Source organism: Cyanistes caeruleus, chromosome 3 (genome assembly GCF_971803275.1).
Source record: "Cyanistes caeruleus chromosome 3, bCyaCae1.hap1.1, whole genome shotgun sequence".
NCBI lineage: Eukaryota > Metazoa > Chordata > Aves > Passeriformes > Paridae > Cyanistes > Cyanistes caeruleus.
In genome coordinates, this window is record NC_141703.1 from 30,083,024 (window position 1) to 30,110,887 (window position 27,864).

Here is a 27,864-nt window from a genome sequence, read left to right on the forward strand (position 1 = left end):
TTTATTTTTTTCTTTTAAATAAAATTCTTGCAGGACTATAGCTTTTAAACTCAGCTTCCAAGTACCTCTTGGTTGTGAGTGGAGAACTGACTAGTTTGTGTGATAAGACCTTTCTTCCTTATTTTCCCTTTGCTTGGGTGTCAGTCTTTTTAAGGCATACAGACAAATGGTTATTGATAAGCTCTGGAAATTTTTCCTGGAAATTACAAATTAAAAGATTTTTTGCTGCTTTTTCATACTCTACTCTCCAAGCAGTTCTGTAATCATTGTCAATACCACAGCTTTTAGTGGCCCTGCACATCTCCCAAGGTCTGAAGTAAATAATTTCATAATGGAGTCTATTTCTGGGAAAGGCAGCAAGATGACCATAGTGGTCTTCATAGATGAAGATTCCAGCAACTCACGTGGAGAATTTATCTAGATTGCCCCTGTTTATTACATTGTAGCAGAAGAGAGTCCAAAATACATGAAGACCTGGATTTTTTACTAGGAAATGCAAATGAGAATCCCCATAGTATTTTTTACCTCCTGGAAGGGCAAAAGGCAAAATGAGTAGCATATTCAGAGAATCATATTAAAAGGTCTATCCCAATACAGTTTTCAAAAAAGCATTCCTTTTTGTTTTAAGATATTTTCAGGATACCAAAATAAGTTAGGCTCAATCTGAGTGCTAATGAAAAAGCCTCAAATCCAACACAACACTTTCATTTTAAATTAAGCAGTTTGAGGAGAAGAAGATGCCACAATACTGATGTTAATAAAGGATATTGGTAAAGGTTACTGTCGGTATTCATGGTTTTGTTTCCTTTAGAAACATCTCTCTGAAGCCTTGCACAGGAGAAGGAGAAATATGCATACTTTATTGAAAGCTTGGACTCTTGTCAAAACATTATCTAGCCTTGCCCACAACTGGAATTCAGATCAGCAGGTTTTTTTTCTCCTTTTTTCTCTCTTTATTTTACCGTAACATTTTTTTTAAAAGAGAATGCATACTTACAAGTGCTTTCCAAAGAGGATGGCTTCTCTGTCAGTGTTTGGCCAAGGCATGAGCTGGCAGGAAGGATAGGGGGAGCAGGGTGCCAGGCTACTACCTGCAAAGCTGCAAACCCCAGTTCCTGACCTCTGAGCCCCCTGAGCAGTGTGTGCCACTCTGGCCCCCTCTGCCTGCATTTCTGGGGTAAGTTTCCTGCTCCTGAGCACTGCTGTAGTGCTGAGATGGCTAAGGTGAAATGCAGGTTGTGTTGAAATGTTAGCAGTGTGTTCAATGCTAATATTAAAGGTGAGGAAGTACCTGTGCTTGGAAAAGAGGGGTTGGGTTGTGTCTGCATAGGGATTGAACTTGTGCAAGACTAATCCAGTAAACACCTACAGTGGCTTTTTATTTTCATGCTGTGGAGGCCAAATGGCACAGAATAAGGCAGGAGAATCCTACAATAATTTGGGCTGGAAGGACCTTAATGACCATTGAGTTCCAACCCCCCTGCCATGGCCAGGGACTGCTCCCACTAGGTTGCCCAGAGCCCCATCCAGCCTGGCCTTCAACACTTCCAGCATAGGGCAGCCACAATTTCAGTGTCTCACCACCCTCATAGGAAAAAATGTCTTCCCTATAAAATAATTGGGCATGTCAGAGTTAATGTAGCACTAGTTTGGTCTATTCAGCATTATTTACAGCACCCAGCAAAAAAAGAGAGAGACTTTTTTATATTCCCCCAAGTAGTAGTGCATGTCTGAATAATTTAGAGGGCTGCAGCAGCAACTTGTATATCCCATCTTCTTGTCCATTTTCAGGTGGAAAACAGTTTCAGGTATTTTTACTTGTAACACGAGAACCAAAGCATTTGGCTCTGTGGCCTTCAGGGCTATAAAAATAGGCTTGGCTTGAACTGGACTGATGGCAGAGGACTGAGATAAGCAGCTGTGAGTGCTTTGCCATGGCAGCATGCCCACCTGGGGAAACAACTTAGGGAAGCAGTGCTGGGGAGAAATAATCGGTGCTCCAGTGTGGGGATGCCATTTCCACCACTCCAGGAGAGACAGGGCATAATTCATCTCACTTTTTCCTCCTGTGTTCTGTCTCCATCTGCATGTGGTGGTCTGACACAAGCACTCAGCATTACATCCAGGGGTATAGGAGTCATGGGGACCATGGGACACCAACCCCCACAGGGAAATGCCTGAACTCCTCACATTTCTCTTGTCTATCTTCCCCCCAGAGCACTGGGACCTAGGCATAATGATTAAGTAATTTGTTAACAATTTGTTTCTACATACCAGATTGAAAAAAGTCCCAATTCAACAGAAACAAATTTACCCAGTGGCAGTGTTTGATCTGGCAAGGTCTGTGCTACAAGTAATGTAAGGACTTGGATGTTTGGTATCTTCCTGGGTGAATAAATACTTGGAGCATTAGGTCTTTGTGCTGAAATCTAATGTTGTCTGTGCTTATCTTTCAGTGTGGTGAGCCCTTATCGTTTCAAAGGAAACAGAGCCTTCCTACAGCCGTTGGAGGAGTCCCCCTGCATCCTTTTTCTTATGTACTTACCCTAAAAAGTTCTGCAGCTCTTTTTTTTCTGATGGTAGAAGTGTAATCAATACTTTTGAATGGGTACTGTATTGTATCAAAACCTGCTTATATATTTTTGCAAAAATTCAACAAAGACAGTGTGGTTGCATTAATCCATTGTTATTAGCAGCTTTGCACACCTTATAATGTTATTATCCATCAGAAACATGGATTTTAGGGTGGCCTGGGTGAAATCAACAAGCTGCTAAACATCTGAGTTTTGAAATTTCAGAGAAATCAAATCAAGAAGATCTGAAAGATCTAGAGGTGTCCCCAAACATTTATGCTGGGGGCCACCACTGGCCAACAGTAGCTTCATGGCCACTGCCATGGGCTGTATTTATTCTACCTTGGTGCAGCTCAAAAGCTTCCAACTTAGCCTGTAATGCCCAGAGCCTGGCACTCTCTAGGTGGGCTGTAAGAGGTGAGGATAGTGTCCTCATAGGGTCCTACAGTGGTCCTCATTGCATCTTAGCCCTGGGTCTTGCCTTGGGCTACCCATGGGGTTGTGGTCACAAGTTAGGGCTCCTGTGTGGTGGGGTGGCTGAGGCCTGATGAGAATCAGCTTCATAGTCTCCCCATCCCTCTCTCAGCAAGGACATTGGTCCTAGGGTGAGTTTCTGAGATGCCTTGCAGAGCCAGGCAAGCGATTTGTGCTATTTGGTGCTCTCCCAGGAGTGCCCTTTTGTCAGGCTGAGCTTATCCTGGTTGGAGTGAAAAGCATCTTTCTGTTCCAGCTGGAGAGCAGGGGGTAGGGAGTGGGTACATCCACATGTCCCTCCCTGTGTTCTGCCTGGTGGTGGGCTGTTCCTTCAGCCAGTTTGCTTGCCTCCTCTGGCATGGCATGGCTAATTGCTGCCCATCTTGGTTCTTCTGAGACTCTAATTGTTTGCAGATCATTGTGATGGAGGAAGCTATGTGGAGAAGTGTAATTAGGATTCCAAATATGAAGTGCTTCTCTGCCTCAAAGAGCCAAGATTTATTCTGCTTTATTGAAACTGTTGGTTCAATTTCACTGTCCTTAAAAAAAACCCACCTTTATTTTTATGATCATCTGAATTGTTTTATTTGTTCTTTTCTCCCAATTCACATGCCTAAACAGCTTAGAGTGATTCTTGCAGCTATTAACTCTCCTTATAAAACTGCAGCCATTGGGAAGCAACCTGTACTGTTAGTTTCTTCCACTTCCTGGAAGAGCTTTCTCCTTTCCAGTAAAAGTACAGCTTTTTTCAGACAACTGGGCTCATTTTTCTTTCTGCCTCCAGCTTTCTCTGGTGGAGCAGATGTAGCAAGCAGCAGTGAGCTCCCAAGCATGAATTTCACTGAAGCTTTTCACTTCATGGTTTTGCACTGGAGCAATGCTGGTCTGTGGCTGTAATTGTAAATACCCCAATTTGGTGGTTTTGTGTTACAAAAATAACCTAGTCTGATTGAAAAAAAGAGGGTATGAGTACTTTAAAACATGACTTTAGTGTGATACAAATGAGTGTAGCCACCAAGTACTCTTCTCCATGTCCCTGCAGATCAGCTGCTGCAGTCCCTAGAGACCATGTGATGCCGTAAGTTTCTTGACTTTGGAAGTGCCTGGTGCCTGCAGCTGAGAAAAACCTCAGCTTTGGAGTCAGTGAGCATCTTGGCAATCTGGTTTGAGTCCTTGTGTGGTGGTGGTCCTGTGCCTGTTTTCTTGGAAGGGCTAGATTTGGCAGATACTCTTAAATCAGGAATTGCTGCACATTGTGCACCTGAGCTGGTCTCAGGTGCAATGGAAATCTCAATTATTATTATTATTATTATTATTATTATTATTATTATTATTATTTCAAAGTAGACTTAGGAGAAGTGGAAGGACAGTTTTCTCTCTGCTTCAAGCTTCTGCAGCAGTCAGTTTGTTTGTACAGTGACTGAGTTCCCCAGGATGCTGGAGATGCAGGCAGGACTATGTCTTCTGTCACCCCTTTGATTGTGGTAGAGAGGGTATAAATGCTTGATTTGGGAAGTTCAGGGCTGTGTGGGAACAGCTGCTTCTATGCATCTGACCCGCTGCTCCCCAGATTTTAAAAGTGACATCAGAATTTCTTACTGACCAATTGCAGGTACTGCATGAAATTGCTTCTTTGAACTGCATTGGCTTTTATGCCCCAATTTGTAATGGATAGATGAGTTCATGTTAATCAAAAGATCCTGGCAGTGGTAACTAGATGTCTTAATTAAAAAATAAGTAGAACTGAAAGAGTAACAATGCTGAGTGTTGTGACACTGCAGGTGTCCTTGTCACTTAGATTAAAATCTCCTTTTTTTTCTTTCCTTCTTTCCCTCCCTCTTCATTCTACAACCCCCTCCCTCCCCCAGAAAGAAAAAAAAAATAGCAGTGGCAGCTTTGGCCTTTTCCCTTTTTGGTTTGGTGGGGTTTGTTTTTTGGTTTTTTTTGTTGTTTTTTTGGGGTTTTTTGGAGGGGTTTATTAACCTATTAGTCCCAGACTCCTAAGTCATCAATCCAAGTCCCTCTGCCTTGCAGCCAAGTGGCCACCCCATTTTTGAGTAGTTCTCAAAAAATTTCCCTTCAAGGCCTTTAATATATGATGGAGGTAGGTAGAAATAATTTTGCTGTATGTAGTAGAGGGTGTCTTGGACTGCCTCTTGAATATTGTCATCAAAGATGGAAATAACAGATAGTTTTCAGTTTGAGTTTCTGGTTTGAGTTCAACTTTACTCACCCTCTGCCCCATGTCTTGGAAGTTTAAAACTATTTCAGAAATCCTGTGTGGATGATTAACAGTGATTCAGGAAAGGAGCCTGCATTCTTTAGTTTGAAAGATATAGAGCATTTAGTAGAAGCTGGTGTAGAGTTAACTTAGTGTAAACATGTTCCTTTTTCTAGATTAGTTATGAACATGACACAAGATAAATTGTAATGGGGTCTTTTATCTTTATGTGGGGGAATTCAAAGATGAGGAGTAGTGCACTTTTGATAGTTCATTTGAGAACCTGATCCTTATAGAAATATCCTTGATTAATATTTTTGTTTGTTTGTGTGTGAAGAAATGCTCAGCAAATTCATAGTGCTTGATGTCCTGTTTGTGTTCTATCTGGTTACAGGTTGACCTCTGTAAAGGAGAGACAGTATCTACCTGTTGTAGAATTTGAAATTGTTTCTTGCTAATTTTTATGCTTCAATTTGTTTCTTGTATTGTATCCATAGTATGCATGTACATTTGATACATATAGATGTGGAATCGGAAGTACAACAGGCTTGTGTTACTTGAAGGTATCCAGTTTTCTTCATTCAAGAAGAAAGAAATTTTTCAAGAAGAAATTCAAGTTTCATTCTTGCATGAAACTAGTTTCAGTGAAATAGAAACTACCATGTAAAGCATGGGATTTCTAATGAGTTTCCAGATACGTTTTATAAATTTACTTCTGAAAAATATAGATGATGTTGCCTCTATCTGAAATGCAGCTTCCAGCTAAAGTGTTTAGATTCATTGAGGAGAAACATGTAATTTCAGTAGGAAAGTGTCTTTCCACTTCTCCAGTCTTCTTCTCCATATGTGTTAAAAGTATGCATATTATACCAGATATTTGCATGTGAATTTAGGCCTAAAAATATTCTTTCTGCTTGAAGAAACTTGCACCTTCTTAGGAACCTCCAATGTTCTGTCAGTGGTCTTTCGTGGAAGTCTTTGTAAACCCATGTCTGCAGCTCTCCATAGTATGGTTATTGTATAGTTAATTGCTTTTCCCAAAATATTTCTGTGTCTTGGGAGGTCAGAAAACAGACAAGAAGTTGGTTAAGTGGCTCATTAAAGGGGAAGAGCTACTCTAAGTTCCTCCCAAAAGTTTTATCTCATATAGGGTAAAAGTAAAAAAAAAAAAAAAAAAAAAGCATTTTGGTAAGAAAAACAGGCTAGCAGTTCTCTTTGCTTCTGTTTCTTTTTCCTTTTTTGCTATCTTGAAGTATAAATGGTTTCACTGTTGTGGAAGAGGTCTGCGTCACCCTGACTGAAGGCAAGCTGATGCATCAGTATGTGAGCCAGAGGCTCTTAATGTAATTTACCTTTCTAGCCAGATACCCTTTTGTTTTTTAAACAGATTCTGTTTTGTAAGAGACCCTTACATGGAACCAGCTGTTTGGACACGTTATGAGAAAGGTGTTTGCTCACAAGCTGGGTATTTTTCAAAGCAGGTTTCAGAATCAGTGTACTGTTGTTTATTTCTTCACTCAGGGATCCTTAGGCTGGTTGGTTTTCAATGTTATAATGCAAAAGTTACGTTGAATGAATTATGAGGCAACTTATACTGTAAAAAAATTGCCTCTATTTTTTATAATTTTCTTGCTACCACAGTTTCTGCTAAATTATCATGTTGGCCAAGGTGTATATATTAGTGTTGAATCCTTTTCATGCTTCTGCAAATGCATTCTTAGTAATCTCTTTTACCTGTTCTCTACCTCTCTCAGTCTCTCATCCAAAAAATAAATGAGCCCCCAACGTGGGGATGGGACCCCCTCTTTGTGCTTGCTCTTATTTTCTTTAACTTTAGCCGTACTTGCTCTTATTTTCCATTGCTGCCCTTACATCCCCTCTGCAGCAACCCCAGTGCAGCCCCTCCTGTCAGGGGTGGGACAGGACAGGACTCCCTGTCAGCCATGGCAATGGCTTAAGAGTGATTTATGTGTGGGCTTGCTGTTCCCTTGCAAAGCCCTCGTAGAGGGGGCAGGCCACCTGGGCTTTATTCTCACGGGTATCTTGATGGACACACTCTTTCTTCTCTTTGCATCTTAGTTCTGGCTCCCCTTTGTCATCCTGAGTTCATATTTTAGCTATGGGTAGTTTAGAAAAGTGAAGTGATTATTTCTTTGTACAGTTGAAGGAGGAATGGGTTTCTTTTTAATAGTTTGTAAGCAAAATGGAAATTGTAAGCAGAAGTAAAAAGTGAGAAGAGGAATTGGGTTTTCTGGTCTGTTATTCAGGAAGAGAAAAAGGAATTAATTTTGCACAGGCTAAGAATTAGTAAAGCAAAACTTAGCAGCTACTTCTGTGCTTTCATGTGTTTTTTCATGGTTTCTGAAAGAAAAAAGTTATTTCACAAACCAGATGTTCATTAAGCACTCTCTAGGGATCTTGGTAGCACTTGCTGTTAGTTGACTTTTTTTCTATGACTTTAGTGAAATGAAAAAGAAATCTTTCTCCTAGGGCTATCATCAAGGGAAAACACGCACAGCATAGAAATTTCTTCTTTTTCTTTCCTGTGGCATCTCAATTCTTTTGAAATTTGAAAGTTAAACCATATTTTTGTTCTCTGAATCATTTTATGCTCTCTTACTTGCTTTAATCCTACTGCTTTGAAGACTGCACATTAAAGTTTTCTGCACATTGTTTTCTGTGAGCACAGCTACTTTCCTACCTTTTATACTAGGATGAGTTTTTATGCTTTTTTCTTGTATAGGAGAGCATGTAGCAATTTTGGATCTCCATTCTAAATAGATGGGTGTAGTATCTGGTCACATATCTAAGTGAGAAGCAAACTGCTGTTGAAAAATAATGTTTCACTGTACAGTTTTAATATATATTGTGTCCAATTCTGCTTGACTTTGAAAGCATCCTCGATGTTGTGTGTGTATGCAAAGAGGAAGTATTTAACGTAATTTTCTTTGCACTCAGGTTATTGATGCTGTTCCATGTGAGCTTCTTACAGCTCCTAGACCAGAAAGTGGTTGAAATGCTGTTTGGTTGTGTTATCCTCAAATTAATTAGCTGTCGTTTGTCATCCAAGTGAGATGGCAATTAGGACTTTGTAGGTCTCCATTATTTCCATTAATCACTGGGTGATGGACTGGAGAATGCCACATTTAAAATAGCATGTGGTGTCAAAGGCTGGCAAACCTTTTGGAGATGGAGATCAGTTCCTTTGTGTTAGGTTAATGGTGAAGAAACAAAAATAAAACAGGTTGAAAAAGTTACACGTGCAAAGCGAAAAAGAAGTATTGCAGAAAACTTCCTAGATACTCTAGGGATAAAACAAACATGGTAAAGCTGTTCCTCACTCTCTGCCATTCCTTTCCTTAGGAGATTGTGTCTCTGCAGGATGCACAGGAAACTGAGTATAAAGCTGCCCTGAATTGCTATTTGTAAGCACCATAAACCAGTTTGGAGTTACTTCAATATGCCAGCTTGCATATGCAAATCATGGCACTTTTTCATGGATAGCTTGGTTTTGCCAACTGAGGGGAATGGGTCACAAGAAACTCCAGGAACTCCAGGTGTCCTCCAGACCAGAAAGTCCTTTTTGGGGTCAGCAATTGCTGTCGTTCTTCAGAATGAATTTGTCTGTATTGAAATCAAGTGCTGATTTACAGTGGGATACTGCTGCAAGCTTTCTTGGATACAGTGGTTACGTGTGCAAGGTACAGGAGGTGATTTTCCATTCTGCTAGTGGCTGAGACTTCAGAAGCAGTGAGCATCAGGTCCAGTTGATAGTGTCATGTCACTGGAGAGATTCCAGTGTAAGTTCAAGAACAGTGCACTGTTTGAAAAACATGACCCATAAGGAAGATATGAAGTGATTTGGGTTTCTTCAGAAAAAGAGAGATCATTAAAGGGTAGGAAACCATGATGTTACTTTTTCATTGTGTTGAACATTAATATCAGAAGTACCTGTGGCCAATTATTCTGCATGTTCCAGGGAGTAAGATTAATTTCCAACAAGAAAGTTTAAGTCTGTGGTAGTTGACTTGTTTGTTTGGGAGAGGGTTGTTTGTTTGGGTTTTTGTTTGGTTTGTTTTGTGTTTTTGTTTTGTTTTTAGCTTGGTTGGTTTTGTTGTTTTTGTTTGTTTTGTTGGTTTATTGTTTTGTTTTTTGGTGTTTGGTTGTTTTTTGGGTTTTTTTTTTTGTCTGTAAGAATATTTAGTGAAAATAGTGGAAGAGGCTACCTGGGGAAGTTGTTGCATCTTAATTGTGGCAGGTTTTGAAGAACAGGTTAGATAAACACCAAATACAGCATAGGTGTATTTATCCAGCTTCAGAGCAGGGCTGGAACAGTTACTTTTTAAGATGCCCTCAGGTCTTTCCACTTCAGTTCTGTGGTTATATACATATATATGAGGCAATACCAGAAACACAGAGAATTCTATATGCTTCTGGTCTTCTAATCTGGTTTGCCTTTTGCATTCTGAACACCTGTAAATGACAGCATAAAACTGGGGAAGAATTGTTATGGTTACATTCTGTATTTTAATTTCATGGCTTTAAATGTGAAACAACTTGCAGGCTACAGAAGTGAAAACTGGCATTAATCCTCTTTTCCCCCTTTTTTCTTTGCAGGTCGCTTGGTTGGTGCCCTGGATGCCGTGTTAGACTCTAATGCACGTGTTGCTCCATTTAGAATTTTACTCCAAGTTCCAGGCTCACAGGTTTACTCTGCCATTGCATGTGGTGAGTTATTGAATGGATCAGAAGTTTACTGGGCCATAGCTATTGGTGAGTCACAGACAGAAAACCCCAAAATGATTCTGAGCATGCTCAGTGTCTGCATGTCCAAGAAGCTCAAGGTAACCCCAGCTAGTTGTGTGCGTGTGGAAAGCTTATTTAACAACCAAATTAACCTCCAGTTAAAATCACTGAAAAAGTGTTACCTAGGAACATTAAGTTTCAGTGGAAAATTTATTTAGCTGAGGGGTGTTTGTGGCATTAATTTTTTCTGTTGCAAAGTACTGCGGTTCTGTTCCTATGCATATCTTTTCCTAAAGTAGTAGTAGTCCCTTACAGCAAGAAGCTACCTAGTCTAGGCTTTCACCAGCCTGGTCTTTCACTTGTTTACACACTTTGCTGTAATGAAATATAACTGGAACATTTTGAAGATTTAGGAGGTAAAGTTGTCAGGGAGGGATGGAATGCCAAATTGCTGATGCCCTAATCCCTTTTGCAATATTTCTGCAACTTATCAAGTCAAGCTCATCTTCAGGAACGTGATATTGACATGAATTGCATCAACCTTGCCATGACCTAGTAGAAACCATCTGAAGTTCCATTCATCCCACTGTTGCTTGGCGAGTGTGCAGGGTTGTTCTTATGCCTTCTGCTCCCATCTAAAAAATCCTAGCATTGAAATTTACAGCAGTTTTTCTTTGGGAATGGTTCAAAGCTGTGACTGGGGAGCATTAGGAAGAATCTCTTTAATGAGAGAGTGGCCAAATCCTGGAACAGGATGCCTTCTGAGAGGTGGTTGATGTCCCACCAAACCTGCCAGTGTTTAGGAGGCATTTAGACAATGTCCTTAATAACTTCAGCTTTTGGTCAGTCCTGAAGTGGTCAGGCAGTTGGACTAGATGATTCCCAGGATTTCAAGAAAAACGAGGAGTGCTTCTTGAAATGCATCAATAACAAAAGGAAAACAAAGGATAACGTGGGCCTGTTACTAAACGAACAGATTGCCCAGAGAGGCTGCGGAATCTCCCTTACTGGGGACTTTCAAGAACCATCTGGACACAATCCTGTGCAATGTGTTCTGGAATAACCTTGCCTTGACCAGGGAGGTTGAACCTGATGACCCATTGTGATCCCTTCCAAACTTTCCTATTCTGTGGTTGTTGTAGATCCCTTCCAACTGAAAATATGCTATCCTATTCTATTCTTTCTTATACAGATCAGGCCATGAAATAATTAGATAATGTAAATGTTGACATGTCATTGATAGTGTTTGACACAGTAGTCCTTTAAATGGAAGAGTCGTTTATATATTCACCCTAACCCTTTCCTCTGTACATGCAACAATTTTTTCTTGGTTCAGCAGAGATCCCTCTGCATGTTTCCCATTAATACTGGGAATTTTTCCCTGGGCCAGATGTGTGTGTGAAGAAGCTTGCGTAAAGTCTATTTGGGTTATTTTTGTTTTGGCTAGGTTTTCTTTGTTTTGCACTTGCTCTGTGCTTTCTATCCCTCCTCCCCTCCTTTTTATATTTAGGTAATGCCATCTCATGGAGAAATTTAAGAGCTTCATGCTGTTACAGTCCTGTGATGAAGCCAGCTTTTGCTGGAAAAGTGTTGCTTTCATGGCTTCCTGATTATTTGAACATATGCAGTAGTACTTTTTGAGGCTGATCCTTGCCCCACCCACATTCTTACTGTGGGTTACACAGAATTTGGTTTGATTTTTTGATTTTGTTTTATTTTGGGTTTTTTTAATTTTTTTTTTTTAAGGAACTACAAGTGACAAACTTGCTGGGTTGGAATGGCTAAGGATTTTGCTGAGACAAACTTCCATGATTAATGTTTTCTAAAATTCTCTTTGGCTCTTCTGAATGGATGCTCATCCCTGACAAAATGAGATTTATACTAACAGAGCGGAAAGCAGAGGGGTCTGTTTTGTGTGCTGCATGGGTAGAACATTCAGTGAGCTGCACAGAACTAAAGAAGCATGGCAGCAGAAGCTGTTTGTGAATAATATTGCTACTGTGAAACCCTGACATGAGTGTCCAGGAGGGAGCTGGCAATAGGATTCAGAGGAGCATCACCCTGACCCCTTCTTGGGAAGCTGGAGAAGGACATTCCCCACACAGAAGTGGCTGACACTGCTCACCCAGCTCTACCCTGTGTGAGTGAGGCATTTCATGCATACAGACATGGTGTTAGGAGTCTCCTACGAGCTTTGGAAGGAGCACTGAGTCAAATTAAAGTTCCTGCTGTGGTATAACGAGGGCAAGGTGCAGCCTCAGGAACTCCTTTCAGTCTTCCAGTGTAATTTCATTGTGGATAGCCATTGTGTCATTACGCAGTTAATTAAAGTGATATTTTGCATTGTATGTTGGCAGTTCTCTGCTCCTGGAGCTGTAGGCTTAAATGATAATATATACACAAGGGTCAGGTCTGTTGCAGACATTTGCAAATCTCAGAGGGGTGCTAGGAAATCTGATCCCTGCATGGCTGTTCTGGCAGAGATGTTTTAATCCAGATGGTTAACCATGTTATACCAGTACAGGGAAAAAAAAACCAGAAAAAGGCTAACCTCACCCCTTGTGTAGAGCCACTTGAAATTTTTCGTTCAGAAGGCTCATGGGCAAAACAGAAACTCAAGTTTCAGTCAAGCAAAATAGGTTTTAGGCAAGGGAGAGCAAAGGATTTACTGAAAGGTGGGTTTAAAGAAAAGATTCTGAGGAATGAGGCTGTGGTTAGACAAAACACTTGGCATGAGCAGATGAAAAAGATGGATAAAAGGTGGAATAAAATGCTGTGCAGAACATCAGCACAGGAAGAGGAATAAGGAGTGGAAATAAGAGTTCGGCAATGCTTGGGTCAAATCACAGAACAACTTCAAACTACGAAATAGAAATAAAGAAGGGACTCAAAAAGTTGAGTTTGCTTGACCATCTGAAAGGGCCAAAATGGTCTTTTGGTATTTGAAAAGAAACCCTGAAGGGAGGCAGGAGAGATTGAAGGATCCCCTGTGGGATATAGCTGCTGCCTAAGCTCAGAGCAGTCCCAGTAGTGTGGATGCTACAATGAAAGGCACCTTGCTCACTGCTTACTTCACAAAAGGCAGCCCAACAGCTTGACCATATGCCTGGTATCTTTTAGGTTGCTTAGAAATAAAAATTCATCTCAGTATTTGCTTCGTGGAGCCATTTTGGTACAAAATTACTGTATTTCTAATATTCTTAAACATTTATATAGTTTGTATTTTTTACCTAAAGGGCTTTTAAGTGTATCTAATTTTATGATTTTTTAAAATTTAAATTTAACCTTAATTAGTGATATTTAAGAAGTTCCATTACAAGACCTTCCTGTCAGGGAAGTTAAAGGTTGGAAGGTTTCCCTGACAGCTGGCATTCTGCATGGAAAACAGAGCAGAGGGAAGTGGAAAATCCTCACCTAAATTTATCATTTTTTGTTGTTGTTGTGAGGCAACACGATGCATTGCTAATGTACACACAAAACAAATCTTGAGATAATGGGTCTTTTATTTAAGATTTATTTTATTGTTATATTCATGTCTGATTTGTTTGTCTCTTTCATCTCATCATTTTTTCTTTCTATCACAAGCAAGGCACTAAGGAGAAGCAACTATTACTGCCTTTACTTTTTTACCTATCATGTCTAATTACTGACCAGGAAGATCTGGAGGGTTTTCCCTTGATGGCCCTGTATAGTGCCCATCTTGCTATGACTTTTCTGTCATCATGTCACACAGAGACAATTCAGTTTCAAGCAGAAAGAGCCAAAGCAAATTGGTAATGAGTGAAATGTTATTTATGGAGTTCGTGTCAACACATTACATTTAAGGAACCAGCAAACCCCTCTAATCTTTAGAGAAGAAAGCTGTAAAGATTTGAAAAGCTGTATTAGTCAAATATTTCTGTTTGCTTTATTTCTTCCCCAAACTTAGAAATGTGCTCTTGTAGAATCTAGGTGTTGCTGAACCAAACTCTATTTTAGATACTTTATTTATTATAGAGGGCTTTGTATTCCTCTCAAAGCATGTATTTGTGTGTGGGGTGTGTGTGCATGTGTGCCTTGAGGGAGGGAGAGAGGAAGATCGAGGACTTTTGGGAACAGGGCATGAATCAAAGGCTTCCAGTGGCCACTTACAGAACGTTGTGTCAGAATAAGCCACAGTCTAGCAGCTCAGGATGAAGTTTTGCTGTTTTTTCTGCTTTGATTTTTAATGCAGCATTTGCTGGCATGCTGGAGAGCATTTGAGAAGATAAAGCTATAAGCACTAAAACTGATTCTCTAAAACAGTGAGATTTTTGTTTTTCTCTAACTATGCTGCTATGAATGAGACTTTTTTTACCTGTTTGCTACTAAGAATTCTGAGGTTGAAAGTTCAATTTCTTGTAATGAATATATGAAATAGTGCATTTTATTACTTTTTTCTCCCCTTCCTTTCAATTTTATTTTTTTAGGATTAGTTTCAATATAGTATTTTTTTTTTTCTTTTCTAGGTGCCACTGCAGAGGAAATAAACCAGCACTGGGAATGGCTGGAACAAAACTTGCTCCATACTTTGTCTGTGTTTGACAATAAAGAAGATATTGTTAGTTTTGTCAAAGGGAAAGTGAAGGTAAGGAAACTGTCTCACTTTCACCCTCCCCTGCCCAATTACATATGGTTTATTAGAAGAACGTCATGAAGTTGTTGTCACTCATCCATGGTTTTGACCATATAAATATTACTTGTTCTTCTATGTGGCTCTTGCACCTGATGTGGCCAGCACATGAAGCTGCTGATTTGCCACACGGTTGAAGAAATGAGCATCCTTTTGGAAGGTTAAAGAATTTTAAAGTTGAAGAAATTTTGTGACCATAAATCAGATTAAAAATAGCAATGGCTTCTGGGTAGTGACTTAGAAAGCCTGTTGTCCTGAGCTCTGCTTTTAGTGAAGTACTTACTCTGAGAGGAGCTTAGTGATGGCTGATGGTAGTGTGGGTTCACTGGTGGCTTGCTGTTACAAGCTTTTCCTTGCTAGGAGTTTTAGTGGGATGCTCTTCCCCCCATAGCCTTTTTTCCAGTTTGGAAATTTTGTAGGAACATAATGCTTTTGGTGAATTTCAACCTTGCTGCTGTGAGTTTTGTGGGCTCTGAATCTGGGGAAGAGGACAAAACCAGAATCATCACTGTACAAATCCCATTTTTTATCCTGCTTTCTTTAAAAAAATACATATTGTCTTAAGGGCACTGAAATACCAAATACAATTATTCTCTCTTGATAACACAGTGACAGCCTGTTACCTAGCACAATTCATATTTGAAATGCTTCAGGTTTCAGTAGTTAATGTTAAATCCAGGCTTTGGACTCTCACACCTGCTGTAAACTTTTAGTGTATTAGGACTGCTTGGTAATTGCAAACTCTACCAGGTGCTGTAACATATGGCTTATTTGTCAGCATGGTGCAATGCATACTTAACTTCTTTGTTGTAATACCGCTATTAAAAATCTGAAATCTTAATTATATTTATGTAGATGTTCTTGAAACCGTATTTGTAACAGTTCCAAGCATGTTTCCAAGTTACTGACACATTTGACTGCTTTGCTTCTTCATAGGTAAATAGGACTGGTCAGTATCCACAACTGTTACACTACTTTTACCCTGTATATACAAAATAAGAGCAATCATAAGCCATAGGCAAACTGCAGAGATATGTTTCTGCCAGACTCATTGAAACAACTGTATATCAGGAAAAGAAGGCCCCAAAAGTCTTGCTTTGGGAGCGTTCAAAATGTATGAGAGATGCAAGCTCCAGAGAAATTTCTTCATTTGTGAAAATTGCAAATTGACTGGAGTTTCTTTGCAAGAAAGTGTTGCATTATTAAAATTTGAATGGGTAGCTTGTAGCAACTTGCCTGAGTGTGAGCACCATGGCTTTATCCTGACATATGGTCTTGTTCCGGACTCAGGCACTGATTGCAGAGGAAACGAGCAGCAAGCTGGCTGAGCAGGAGGAAGACCCCGAGAAGTTCCGAGAAGCCCTGGTGAAATTTGAATCCAGGTTTAATTTTCCTGAAGCAGAGAAGTTGATCACCTATTATTCCTGTTGCTGTTGGAAAGGAAAAGTTCCTCGGCAAGGCTGGCTTTATTTGAGTATCAATCATCTCTGTTTTTATTCCTTCTTCCTGGGCAAAGAATGTAAGTGTAAATGCATATGAAATCTTATGCAGGGGAGAGATATAAATGTAACTACATTTAAAAGCATGAATACCCAGAGTTCTTATGAAAAGCCTAGTTCACCTCTGAAGTTTAGTTTCTGAGTTTTTACTTGTTCAGATGAAAAATCCGGTTTAATTCAGTTTTACTTCAGCCTTTGTGTTTTAATATGAATCCAGTAATAAAAATGACACTGCAAGAGCACACAAGACATAGTTGTTACCTGTTTTTTCTTTTTGGCATGGTGAAACAACCTTAAGATGTAGCAGACCTCCTACAAGTTCTAAAATAGAGTCTTTAAGTGCTGAAAACAATGAGTAAGGATGGGTCCCTCCCATAGGCAGGGAGGCAGAGTCACCACATGGCTGCAGGGTGGTAGGGGAAGGGCTGGTGGGGCCAGGGAAGCCTGAGTCAAGCTGCCTGCCTGAAGATAGCCCAGGAAGCATGAAACGAATGTGCCCTGGAGAACCAGGTGAAAATTGAGAGCTTTTAAGGAAAAACAGCACCGAGTTAGAGATTTGTTTGTGTTTCTGAGTACCGGTGCAGTAAGGTCACAATAAGCATGTCCTGGGGCTTTTTGGACTTTCAGATGGTTTAGCAAGTTCTAAGGATTTGGTTGTGGTGTTCCTCTATATAATTAATTGTGTGAATGAAAAGCCTGTCAGAATAGATATTAGAAGGTAAAAATGAAAGTAACAGACATAAGATGGTAAAAATTAATGCAGCCATTTAAACTCTATAGAATTTCTCTGTTTAATAAAATTGTGCATGAACCTCTAGCCTTTTAAGGCCTGTTTAACCTGCTGGAACTATACTGCTGTAAATATAGAAGTTTTTGTCACTTATATCAATTAGGAAAGCTTTGCCATATTCCATCTGGATTTAATATTGAGATATAACTGCAGGTTTAAAAATGAAGCTCATCTTAAGAAAAACGGTAACTTGTAGTTTCTAAGACTGAAAACATACAAAGACATGCTTAGAGCTGGATGTCCTTTCTTCCCTTATATTATTTCAAGCCAATTATTTTGTGATATCAGCAAAAGGTGGAAGGGTTATATTTGAAATGCAGCTAAGTTTATTATTCCCTATCAAAATAAAAGTTGAGTTTTGCTGGGAAGAGTAGAATGGAATTTCTTGATATATACTAGATATGCGAGTTCTTGTTTAGTATTCTCCTTGTTCTCTGGTTGGTATTAAATAATATCCTTTGTCAATAATTTCTTCTTATTATCATTGCAGGTTTTCTCTCATTAAATCTGAGATAACCTCTCTGCCAAAGCACGCAATGCAAAAATGATACTTATTAATGATAGATAATGATGGAAGGAGGAGGGAGAGTGAAAAAACCTTTATATGGTTCCAAAAATTTTGTTTATGCAATATCATATATTGTTCAATGATAATGGAAATACTATATCATGCTGTATTGTTTAAGAAGATTTTTTTTCTCATATCTTTAATAATATTCATTATGAAAATCAACAAAAAAACCCAAATCCAGTAAACAATTACATATTTGCAACTTTTTATTTTGACCATGGAAAATACACTGTTCATTCACCAATGTAGTCAGTTGCATTGGCTTTGTGTTCCCATACATTTGCATGGAAATGTGAGAAACCCCCCTGAATTTTCTTTTGGTTAAACAAACTTCCCTAGCTCAGTGGGAAGCAGCATATATGCTGAAATTATTCTCACTTCCTTGATTGTGATAAAGCAGATTACTTCTGTTTCTAAACTAGTGTTTTGTCATGTTTATGAAATATTTTTGTTACAGGGAAGAATAATACAGATTTAATACAGTTCTGATTGTTACTATTTGAGAAGCTGATGCTGATTGCATGCAGAACAAGTGATTCATTGCCTTTGTTTTTTTCAGGTTGCAATCACAAATGAAATCTGGTTAAATCTGGTATTGAAAATATTGCTAAAAATCACATTAATTGCGTTCTTCAATACTACACAGAGAAAAAAAACCAATATATGAATTGTGATAAAATTAGTTCTCAATTGTGTTTTACCTTTATAAAAATCCCCCCAAATCATAGACTGAAATCTCTTTATAGGCAAAGTGTAAAGTCTTCTACTTCTGGCAATGTTTTTCCCTTCTTCTTGTTTCATTTTGTGTTGAAGTGACCTGGAATGCAATTTTAGAACCTGTTTACAACTTCTCATAAAATTAGTTTACGGCTTATGTGAATATAAACTCCATGGAAATTTTTTTCCAGGACAAGTCCCCTTTTATCTAAGCCTCTAAGTATTTGTAGGATTTCAGAGGTTTAGATCATCAGATAACTTGAAAGGGTGTGCCAAGGTTTTTTCACCATTTTTTATTAAATTGGTGTTTTTCTGAAACTTTGAACACTTTGTACCTTTTATCAGTGGCTTGGGTCCTGTACAGGCTGTTGTGCTTTTTCTGTAACCAACACTGTAGAGCCTGTGTGGATCTGACCTGCCTGAACAGCAGTGCTGTTGCTACGGCATTATTTAATCTTTCCTCCCTTGGCTGGGCTGGTACAGTTGATTTTATGACCGTTTGCAACAGTCTGTGCATGTTGATGCAGCTGTGCTTTATTTAAGTAAGAAAAAATGTAATCTGCAAATAATCTTGACAGCTGTGGTTCATGTAGCACAGAAAACTTGCTGAGGGTAGCTCCTTAGGTAATTAATGATCTTGGATAAGTGTCGTATATATATGACAATGTTTGTTATTACTGCCTTTTTATTGCTTTATTGGCATCAGGAGATCAGCTAGGGATGTTAGGGGGTGTAGTCTTGATGTTATTGGCACAGAGAAGTCTGAGAAGCTTCCAACAGTTGTTAAGAAGAAATTGAATCTATTTTAAAGTCCTTTCCAGCCTAATTTCTACCCAGAGATTCATGTGAGAGGCAAGTAACATCCTGCAGTAGTTATCTAAAGTAAGCTGATTCTGTTTGCCACTTGTATTTATATGGTTCAACAGCTTTAATATAGAGAACAGTCTTGTACACTTCTTGTTCTTTATATACAAATCTGACTATGGTTAATGTTTAGGGCAAGATGTGCCTGTGCATCTTTCAGTAAAAAGTAACCAAAATGGGAAGATCCTAATACCTAGGCAGCTTTTTTAATGTCTTGTTTATAGTAGTAATTGCACTATATAGCAGTCTCCAAAAAAGCATTATTTTGAATGGGAGTTAGCTTTACTTTAAAAGCTAAAGTAGCTGTGCATGTACTTGGTTTTCCACCTGCCTATGGTTTTGTTTCTAGGAGATTACAAAGCCTTTCCCTCTTACCTTTGTATTCTGGAGATGAACTGGTTCTTCTGGTGGCAAGGAAGCAGGCTGCAGAAATGGCTTGTAAAGGAGTTAGGAGCACAGCATATGACAGATGTTCTGAAAAAGGACCACACCCCAGTCTAGCATTTCTTGTGAAGATAGTTAAAACTTTGAGGGAGAGATTCTGAAAAAGGCATGTCTTTTGGAGTGGGTGGGATTGAATGCAGAGTCAAAACAGACATTTCAGCATGTGCTTGGTCTTGCCTGTAAAAATTTCTCTCTCTCCTCTTTGGTTTGCATTTCATTCTGAATTTGATTGTTTCCCAATTCTGAAAGCAAAGTTTCCAACCCACTTTTGTTCTTCTCTTGGATTGCAGTGAAACTTATCATTCCTTGGGTTGAGGTCCAGAAGCTGGAAAGAACCTCCAATGTCTTCATGACCGACACAGTGCGTGTCACTACAGCGAATAAAGAGCGCGACTTCTCCACGTTCCTCAATATTGCTGAGGCTTTCAGAATCATGGAGCAACTGGCAGATGTGACGCTCCGCAGGCTACTGGATAATGAAATCTTTGAACTGGATCCAGGCCTGCAGGATCCTACTCAGATTACCAAGAGGTAAAAAGCTAATCTGTTGTATGAGCTGAGGTTCAATAGTGGGCTTCATAGTTTGGTGTTAACTGCGTGAGATTTCAAAGCTTTGTTTGACTGGATGCAAAAGAGACTACATAATGTGTTATGGTGTACCCAAAAGGTGTATTTTAATTTGTATGCAAGATACATTTTTCAGCTTTGCATTCTTCCCTTAAACAACGCAAAGTTTCAAAAGTACCGTTCCCATAGAAGGGAAGATTGCAGCAAGGATTTCCATCGTCCCTGAAGAGCAGTATTATTTTGCTTAAAATTTTGGTAATATGTAGGCTTTCCTAGTGCCTTCAGTTCTCTAGAAATACTGCTTTTGATCACACCTGAAACATGGAATTCCCACTAGTTTGATTACCATAGCCAATTTAGCAAGCAGTTATAGGACTTAAAAAATACACAGTTGTGGTATTGCTATTGTCAGCTCTACCCCTTGCATCCCTGAAATGCATCTCTGCATTCCTCTCCCACTACAGAAATGCATTTGGCTCTCAGGGGAAGATTGATGGCTATTTCTCTGCTGGTAGCATAACACACAACTCTGTTTTATTTGCTGTTTCGAGAGAGGGGGAGGGAAGCTGCCCTGAGGAATTTTAGGTGGGCAGGATGGAATAGCCCAAACTGGAATTTGCCTGGGGCATCAAGGTTAAGGTGCTGATTTAAAATACTTCTTTTCTGAATGGGATGTGAGTGGAGTGGTAATCTCCTCTTGAATCATGCCCTTTCCTGCTCTTCCTTCCTCTCCCTTTGCCAGGTGTATGAAGGGAATCACCCAGGTTTTGCTTCCTGACTAAAACATAAGGAGTGCATGGTATCATTTTGCAAAAAAAGAGAGACCAGTAGCCATTTTATTGTTTCTGAGGGACTTTTTTACAGTTGTGGTGGGCCTGTATCTCAGCTAAACACTCCTGCAAAGTTTCATAATGGAGTTTAAAACAATAAAATGGACTTCCTCTGCAATTTCATATGTACAAACGATAAGGAAAATCACTGACACCAGGATTTTGTCTGTGATGTTATTGAAGAATTCACTTGAGTGGTGAGCAACCATAAACATCTTTGCAGGCTTTTTTTTTTTTAATAGCCAGGGTTTCTTGGAATACAAGAACTACTACTGTTTTTACACTGTGTATGTAGCACGGTTTTTTTTAACATTGTAGGCTTTTGGCTCAAGAAATGTTGGGATATGTACTTAGCTAATGTAGAATATGGCTGTGATAGGTTGTATCTCAGCCCCTTTCCATGCTTTACCATTGTTCCCTCCTCTTGCTTTTGGGCTGAAAAGTTAGATGCAAGAAGAGAAATCCAGAGGAGATGTAACAGAAAGCTAGGGAGAAATATTTTTCAGTAGCTACAAATTATTGTCATTATCACCTCTCAAAATAGTCTTTGAATCAGGAGTACTAACTGAATGGAAAGAAAGTAAAATTACAGTTGTAAAGAAAAGTATAAGCTTAGTAATATGCTATAAAAGGGGCTCTCAGGGAATCAACTTGTCAGCACCTTGTGGCATTTTGGAAAAGTAGTGTGTCTATTAGCAGTCAAGCAAGAGAAACCATCCCACACACTTACTCAAACAGGTTCTCTCCTTCCCTCCAACTAAAGAAGAAAAAAGAAAGTCAAAGGAACAGAGGGAGAAGGAAGGACAAAAATATATTTACTGCAGATTTCCTGGTCAAGATGTTCTCTAACCTGTTCTGTGACTTGGGATGGCAGAAAGGGAAATGTGGAAGATACCAAAATCCCATTTCCTCTGCATGAATTAGGTAGTGGATGGATAAGTTGCTGTTTCTGGTGCCCTTTGTCCCACTTCAGCAACCACTTTGATGTAAGGTGATTAAGCAAGACTGTAGTTTGAATAGTGGATAAACTGGTTTTTAGTGTTAACATGTTTTGGGGGTGTTGTTGTACTCTTTTTGGTGTGTGAAGTTTTGGTTGCTGCTTTTTTTCTTGAAGCCATTGTAGTACTATGAGAACAATTACATTCCTCTCAACATTCCCTTAATATACATACATTCCCTTTAATAATTGTAATTGTTAATTCTTATACGTGATTTGGAAGCAAATAATAATCTGTGAAAATGAAAGCAGACACATACATCATTGGAATTATTCCAGCTCTGACAAATTAATGAAGTTGCTGCAGATGGCTTTTGTATGTTAGGCTTTCTTTTGTGAAAGGCTTGTTTCAATGTCTTTATTTTTAAAAAAATACATTTTCAGTGCTATAACAATCTGTATATTCTACAGTCTGAAAACCATAAGCCTTTGCCATTCCTGAGGCTCTTGCTGAGCAGTGGAGGGATGGGACTCAGAGAGGCCATGGGATTAGGCCCACAGCCTGTGACACAAATTATATCATGGCCAGAGTCAAACAAGTCAGTATGCAATTTTTTGCACTGTTTAATAAAATAATAAGGCACAGAAAAATGGATTACAAAGGGATTAGTGGCAATTGAGGTAACTGCCGTAAAAAGCAAAGTAGATCTGATGTGTTTGGTACCTACAAATGCCATTTCTTGCAGACATATATACGTGCCATACAATTTTACTGGAACACATATGGTAACTATTTTTTAATTTTAAAAAGAAGGCTGCAATAGTCTCTGGTATAGGTTTCTTTTACTTCTAATTTCCATCTCTTTCAGGATGCAAAGATACCCATTGCATTTTTCAAATGTAGTGAGAAATTCCCCAGAGCAGAACCCACAATTTAAAAGCTTTGGTGCTGGTGTCTGTAAGGTTTCAACAGTGTGATACGATTTCCCAGGCTCAAACCACATCAGTTTCTTTTCTTCATGTTTAACTGTGAATTACCAATGAGAATGACTTCGCTTCATATGAAGGCAAAGGTTGTTAACACTGATCTAAGCTCAGTGGAAACTTTGAAGTATCCTGAGTCGTTTCATTTTTTGTCACTTCAATCTCCATAACCTTCAGAGAGGGAATCTGAGAATGCTTTAAACCTTGAGCAACAAGGACAATGTGACTAGAAAGAACCTCCTTTTATTGCATCTCTGTAGCAAAAGGTAGGGTTTGGGTTATCTCTTTGTGATTGCCTAATGTGTTTTTAAGGATTTGCAGTTATGGGCATATCAGGATCCATACCAGTACTTCACTGTTCTGTCACTTAGAAGTCTGAGGTCTAACTTGAATCTTCCACATTTTGGGAGCCTGTGGCTTCTTGTTCTACCTAGTAATACTGAAGAGATCAGAAGAGCTCATTTTCTTTAGAGCAATCATTTGTGTATTTGGAGGTTGATGCGCATCTTCTTTCTCTTTTTTTTCTTTAATCTGCACTGCTCTACTTCCACCAGGGTTTTCTTATCAGTGTGGATTTTGGCCATTCTGGTCACTCTTTGGGCATTCATCACTTGATGCCACGTGGGGCCAGGTGCATGGTGGTGGGACATAGGATTGCCCCAGAAACCTTGCCAGTTCTGGGACTGCCATGCTGCATCTTGGTGGCCAGGCACTTCTGCAGCCCAGCCAGCGTTCCTCTTCCTCCTGTGAGCACAATGCTGTTGGCTCTTATTCAGCTTGTGATCCTGTGTAACCCCAAGGGATGGCTCCTGGTGGAGTTCATCTCCATGCTGCACTTGTGAAGCTTATGATGTACAGCTGAAAATATTTGTAATTTTTTTTCCCCACAACATCCCTTAAATTTATGAATATTAATCTGAACCTGATCCTGTTGTTATGTTCATTAGCCTCTACCAGCCTTGCATCACGTACAGGTTTAGTAAGAAGCTCTTGATCCATTGTACAGGTTGCTGATGAAGACATTGAACAGAAGCTAATCTAGGACAGATTCCCAAGGGGGTCCTCTTGATACAAGCTTCTAATTTATTAGAAAGCCCCGAAGGGCTGTGTTTTGAGGTACTCTTTTGCAACTGTCTTGTTACAACAGTTTGTCACTTCTAGTTTTATTAGTTCCATGAGAGGATATATCAAGACTTTTATAAATTTTGGCTAAAACATTCATTGCAGCTCCTTCATCTACAAGTCTAGTCTTCCTGCTGTGTGAGGGAATAATGTTCAGTTTACATGTGTCCTGACAAGTTCATTTTGGCTCTTCTCAGATAACATCTCCTGGTTTGCTTATAAGAAGCCTTTCTTCCCATATGAATATATCAGTTCTTCTAATAAACAAGACATATATTGTTGGATGTGTTATTTCCAAAGTATCTGACTTTCTGAAGTCTCAATAGCAAGAAGAATCTAGTAATCTTTTCTCTTAAAAAGAGGTCAGCAACTCTGTTTAGATTTTAGATAGGCAACAAGTGACTCAGCAGAGCTAAAATCATGCCAAGTTGGCTTCTGCTGGATATAAACCACAGAAAAACATTTGACAGTGAGGACAGCATTTTGAGCACCCTGATGCTTTTAGGCATTTTATTCATCTTGTGTGTGTTATTTCCTTTAATTTAAAACTCTTGGAAGGTAACGTGGGGGTCATGCACAAGGTGTTATTGCAGTTCAGGCTTGTCATTTGCTTTGAAGTGCTGGAGTTGGAGGCAGTCCATGATCCCATAACATACAAGTTGGGAGCTGCACTCAGAAGGAATTGCTGAGTTTTTCGAAAAGCAAGGAACAAGGTAGTTGCATCTTGCTGCCTTTTATTCTTCTAATGCTTGTGTAAATACTCAATAAGCATTATTTTTACATAATGATAGCTTTCCTTTTTTTAGTGAAGTACCACTCAGTATGCTGCATTTGCTTAAAAACCAAGCTGACTTGGGAATTGTTAAGCAAGAGCAGAAATTTTCACACAGGTAGGGGTGCAAATTGCAAGAAATATTACATTTTTGTTTAGTGTTGGAGGACTTGTAAAACTCTAAATGGAAGCTGTAGGACTTGGTGACGTGGGCCATCTTTGTTGTATCATATTTAAACAATTGCCTGTCTTGTTTTAGGAGCTAAATTTGTTTGTGGGTTTGTTTTTTTTTGAGTTGTAGGGTTGGGGATTTTTTTAACCAAGTCTAATTTTGTTTGGCTGTGTTTATGAAGGGAAGCCTTTAAACCCTACAATTTACTTGCTTAACAGGAAATATATTTGTGGTGTTCAACTTTGGAATAAAACCTTTTGTTTGAGCCCACAGCGGTAGGTGCTGACAGCATCTTATCCCTCTGCTACCATTTTTCATTCTGGGGTCCTTCCTCTAAGCAGGCTGGCCCGCTTCAGCGCTTGTTTCTGGGGCAGTCCTGGCTGTGTTCTCTGTGGTGTCCCTGTGTGAGCCTTATGTGAGTCATGGGGAACCAGGCAGTTCCAGGGATGTTGGGGTTGGCAGCCTTCCATGGGTACAGGGTGAGTGGCAGTGGATACAGTGCTGGTGAACTTACTTAGTTTCAGATGTGATTAATGTCATTCTTCTTCTGCTTAAAATCCTGTGGTTTGTTGTCTGAAAGGCCCTGCATGTGGCGTCCAAAGCCCCAAGAAATGCAGCAAAATCCTGAAGACTTAGAAGCTTCAGATTTTGGAGCATAGGAAATAGTGAGTTCTGAAATAACAGCCATGTGCCTCAATAGAGGTCCCACTCTTCTCTATAAAGCCTCTTTTCACACAGAGGTCGTGAAATCTTCACAACTGAGTTGATGCAGGGAGGCTCTTACCTTTCAGCACAATAGCAGGAGAGCACAGCTCTACCAGACCTGACTGCAGATGCTATCAGCAGCATTCATCTGTGCTGTGCAGAAATGGAAAATATTTTAGTGGTGAGTTAACTAGGAGGCATATCCTGATCCAGCTTTGTCACAATAGCAGATCGCTGCAGGCACTTATCAGAGTTGCTCTCACTGTGGAATTTTAGTTCAGGAGCAACCTTTTTGTCTTTCTTCACAAAGAGGGTTTCTCTTTGTTCTCTGCGAAAAAACAGGAGACTATTTGTCTGGTTTCTTTGGATAATATTTTTAAGGAAGATAATGTTTGAGAAGGAAACAGAAGCTGAATGCTTGTTGAGCGCATTCTGTCTTTTCTGGTACTTGCAGATACAGATCCTCCCTTCTCAGGTCTCAGTTCTGAATTGTCTTCCTCCCTGTTTCACATGGCTATGTCTTTTTCTATGGATTAAACTAAATTAAAAAAACCTGAAACCCAAATAAACAATTTATTTACTTAATGAAGCAGTGGCTTTATTTGTCTCAGCTTATATTTTAACAGCAGGGCTGGGGTGCTGGGGTAGAGGGAAGGTGTCTGCAGAAGAGCAGGGTGAAGGAAGGAGTGGAGAGGGGATTTACAGCACCAAGGTACCACTCCCTGTTACACTTCGGCCCACGCTTTAAATTCTTTCAGTGGCACAAAATCAAGGTTTTTTTGTTTTTTTTTTTTTGTTGTTTTTTTTTTTTTTTCTCTAAGGTGAATCATGCTAGGAAAAAATTACTTGTAACAAAATTATAGAATTTAAGCCCTAATGTTTCTGGAGCTGCTGTTGGTGAACTAATAGCCATGGCCTGTTTATAATGTAATTGCATAGTTCTCTAAATTACTGCAGGCTTCTTCATTAAGAAAGAGAAGAAAAATAAGTCCCCAAAGCCAAGTCTGTATAACCATGGCTCAGTAATGAAAGTTTCATTTATTTAAACTTTTCTCTCCACATAAATGTGGATGGGTGGCTGGAAGGAGGCCAAGTTGAGGCTGCAAACTGAGTGTTGCTGGTGCTGTTATTCTCAGCTGAGTCTGTAAGTGGCCTGAAACTGTTTTGCATTTTGAAGCTGTTCTGAGGGCTCTCTGAGGTTGATACCTCTGCAAGTTAAGGATTCCATCATGTAAATGCCACCATCATTAACACTTCTATTACTGACCTCTTTGGAAGTAGTCATTGAGAAAATGCATTACTTTTGGGTGCAGGTGCAAATCCCTGAGGTGATGTTGGTAATGCTACTGTGAAAGGAAACAAGAAACATTAAGCTAATCTCCATTGCTCAGTATATGTTCATCAGATGAAAGATTTAGTTATCTCCTGATCACTGAAATGTTTAACTCTTGGAGTCTGTAAAGTCATACAGCAGCCACAGAAAAGGCATGGTTAAAAAAATAATTAAAAAAGACCCCAAACCAGTGAAATAGCTGATTCAGATTAATGTCCTTTCCCTTCCTAGTTACTATACTAGTTGTTTTTTACCTTATTGTTAAGCAAGCAGTTGATAATGTTTTTCTCTTAACATATTTCAAAATTGCTTATATAGTGCTCTGTTCACATAGGCATTAAAGATTGCTGTGCATGGTGTTTTTATTCTGTATTCCTTGCTCTTGGTGAGGCCAACAAGAAAAGTTAACCTTACATTGTATGTCCTGGCTTTCAGGATCTTGTGATTCGTTCTTGCTGCTTTTTCTTAAGGGATCTTGAAGCCAGAGCACAGAATGAATTCTTTCGGGCCTTCTTCAGATTGCCCAGGAAGGAGAAGCTGCATGAAGTTGTGGACTGTTCTCTCTGGACGCCGTTCAGTCGCTGTCACACAGCAGGGAGGATGTATACTTCAGACAGTTATATCTGTTTTGCCAGCAAAGAAAATGGTTGCTGCACTGTTATCATCCCACTTAGAGAGGTAGAGTTTTTGGTTTGTTTCATTTTGGGTTCTTATCTGCCTTTTTCTGCCCTAAGCCTTTGCTGCCTCTCGACTGATCTGCACAGCAGTGTTTGATGAAAAAGAATAGGATGTTTGTGTGTATCCTGCCTACAGAATTGTTTCACAGCTTGTTCTGGAACTCATTAGGGCCTGAGCTCCTAAAAATACAAGTGATTCAAAGTGATCCTCAAAG

General features: G+C 39.4%; 1 protein-coding gene across 6 annotated transcripts in view; it reads left to right on the forward strand.

The window, feature by feature from the left end:
* TBC1D8 (TBC1 domain family member 8) overlaps nucleotides 1–27,864 on the forward strand; it is a 68,826-nt gene that overhangs the window by 23,791 nt on the left and 17,171 nt on the right. For 3 of the 6 annotated variants that reach the window (XM_086880431.1, XM_086880430.1, XM_086880433.1), the window contains 5 exons: nucleotides 9,886–9,996; nucleotides 14,502–14,620; nucleotides 15,956–16,184; nucleotides 19,841–20,081; nucleotides 27,443–27,650. In XM_086880431.1, coding sequence (XP_086736557.1) covers nucleotides 19,900–20,081; nucleotides 27,443–27,650 — 390 coding nt within the window. In that variant the 5' untranslated portion in view covers nucleotides 9,886–9,996; nucleotides 14,502–14,620; nucleotides 15,956–16,184; nucleotides 19,841–19,899. Of the gene's footprint in view, nucleotides 1–7,980; nucleotides 9,165–9,885; nucleotides 12,155–14,501; nucleotides 14,621–15,955; nucleotides 16,185–19,840; nucleotides 20,082–27,442; nucleotides 27,651–27,864 lie in introns of those variants that run through there. The other 3 variants (XM_086880432.1, XM_086880434.1, XM_086880429.1) reach the window with 3 other exon arrangements.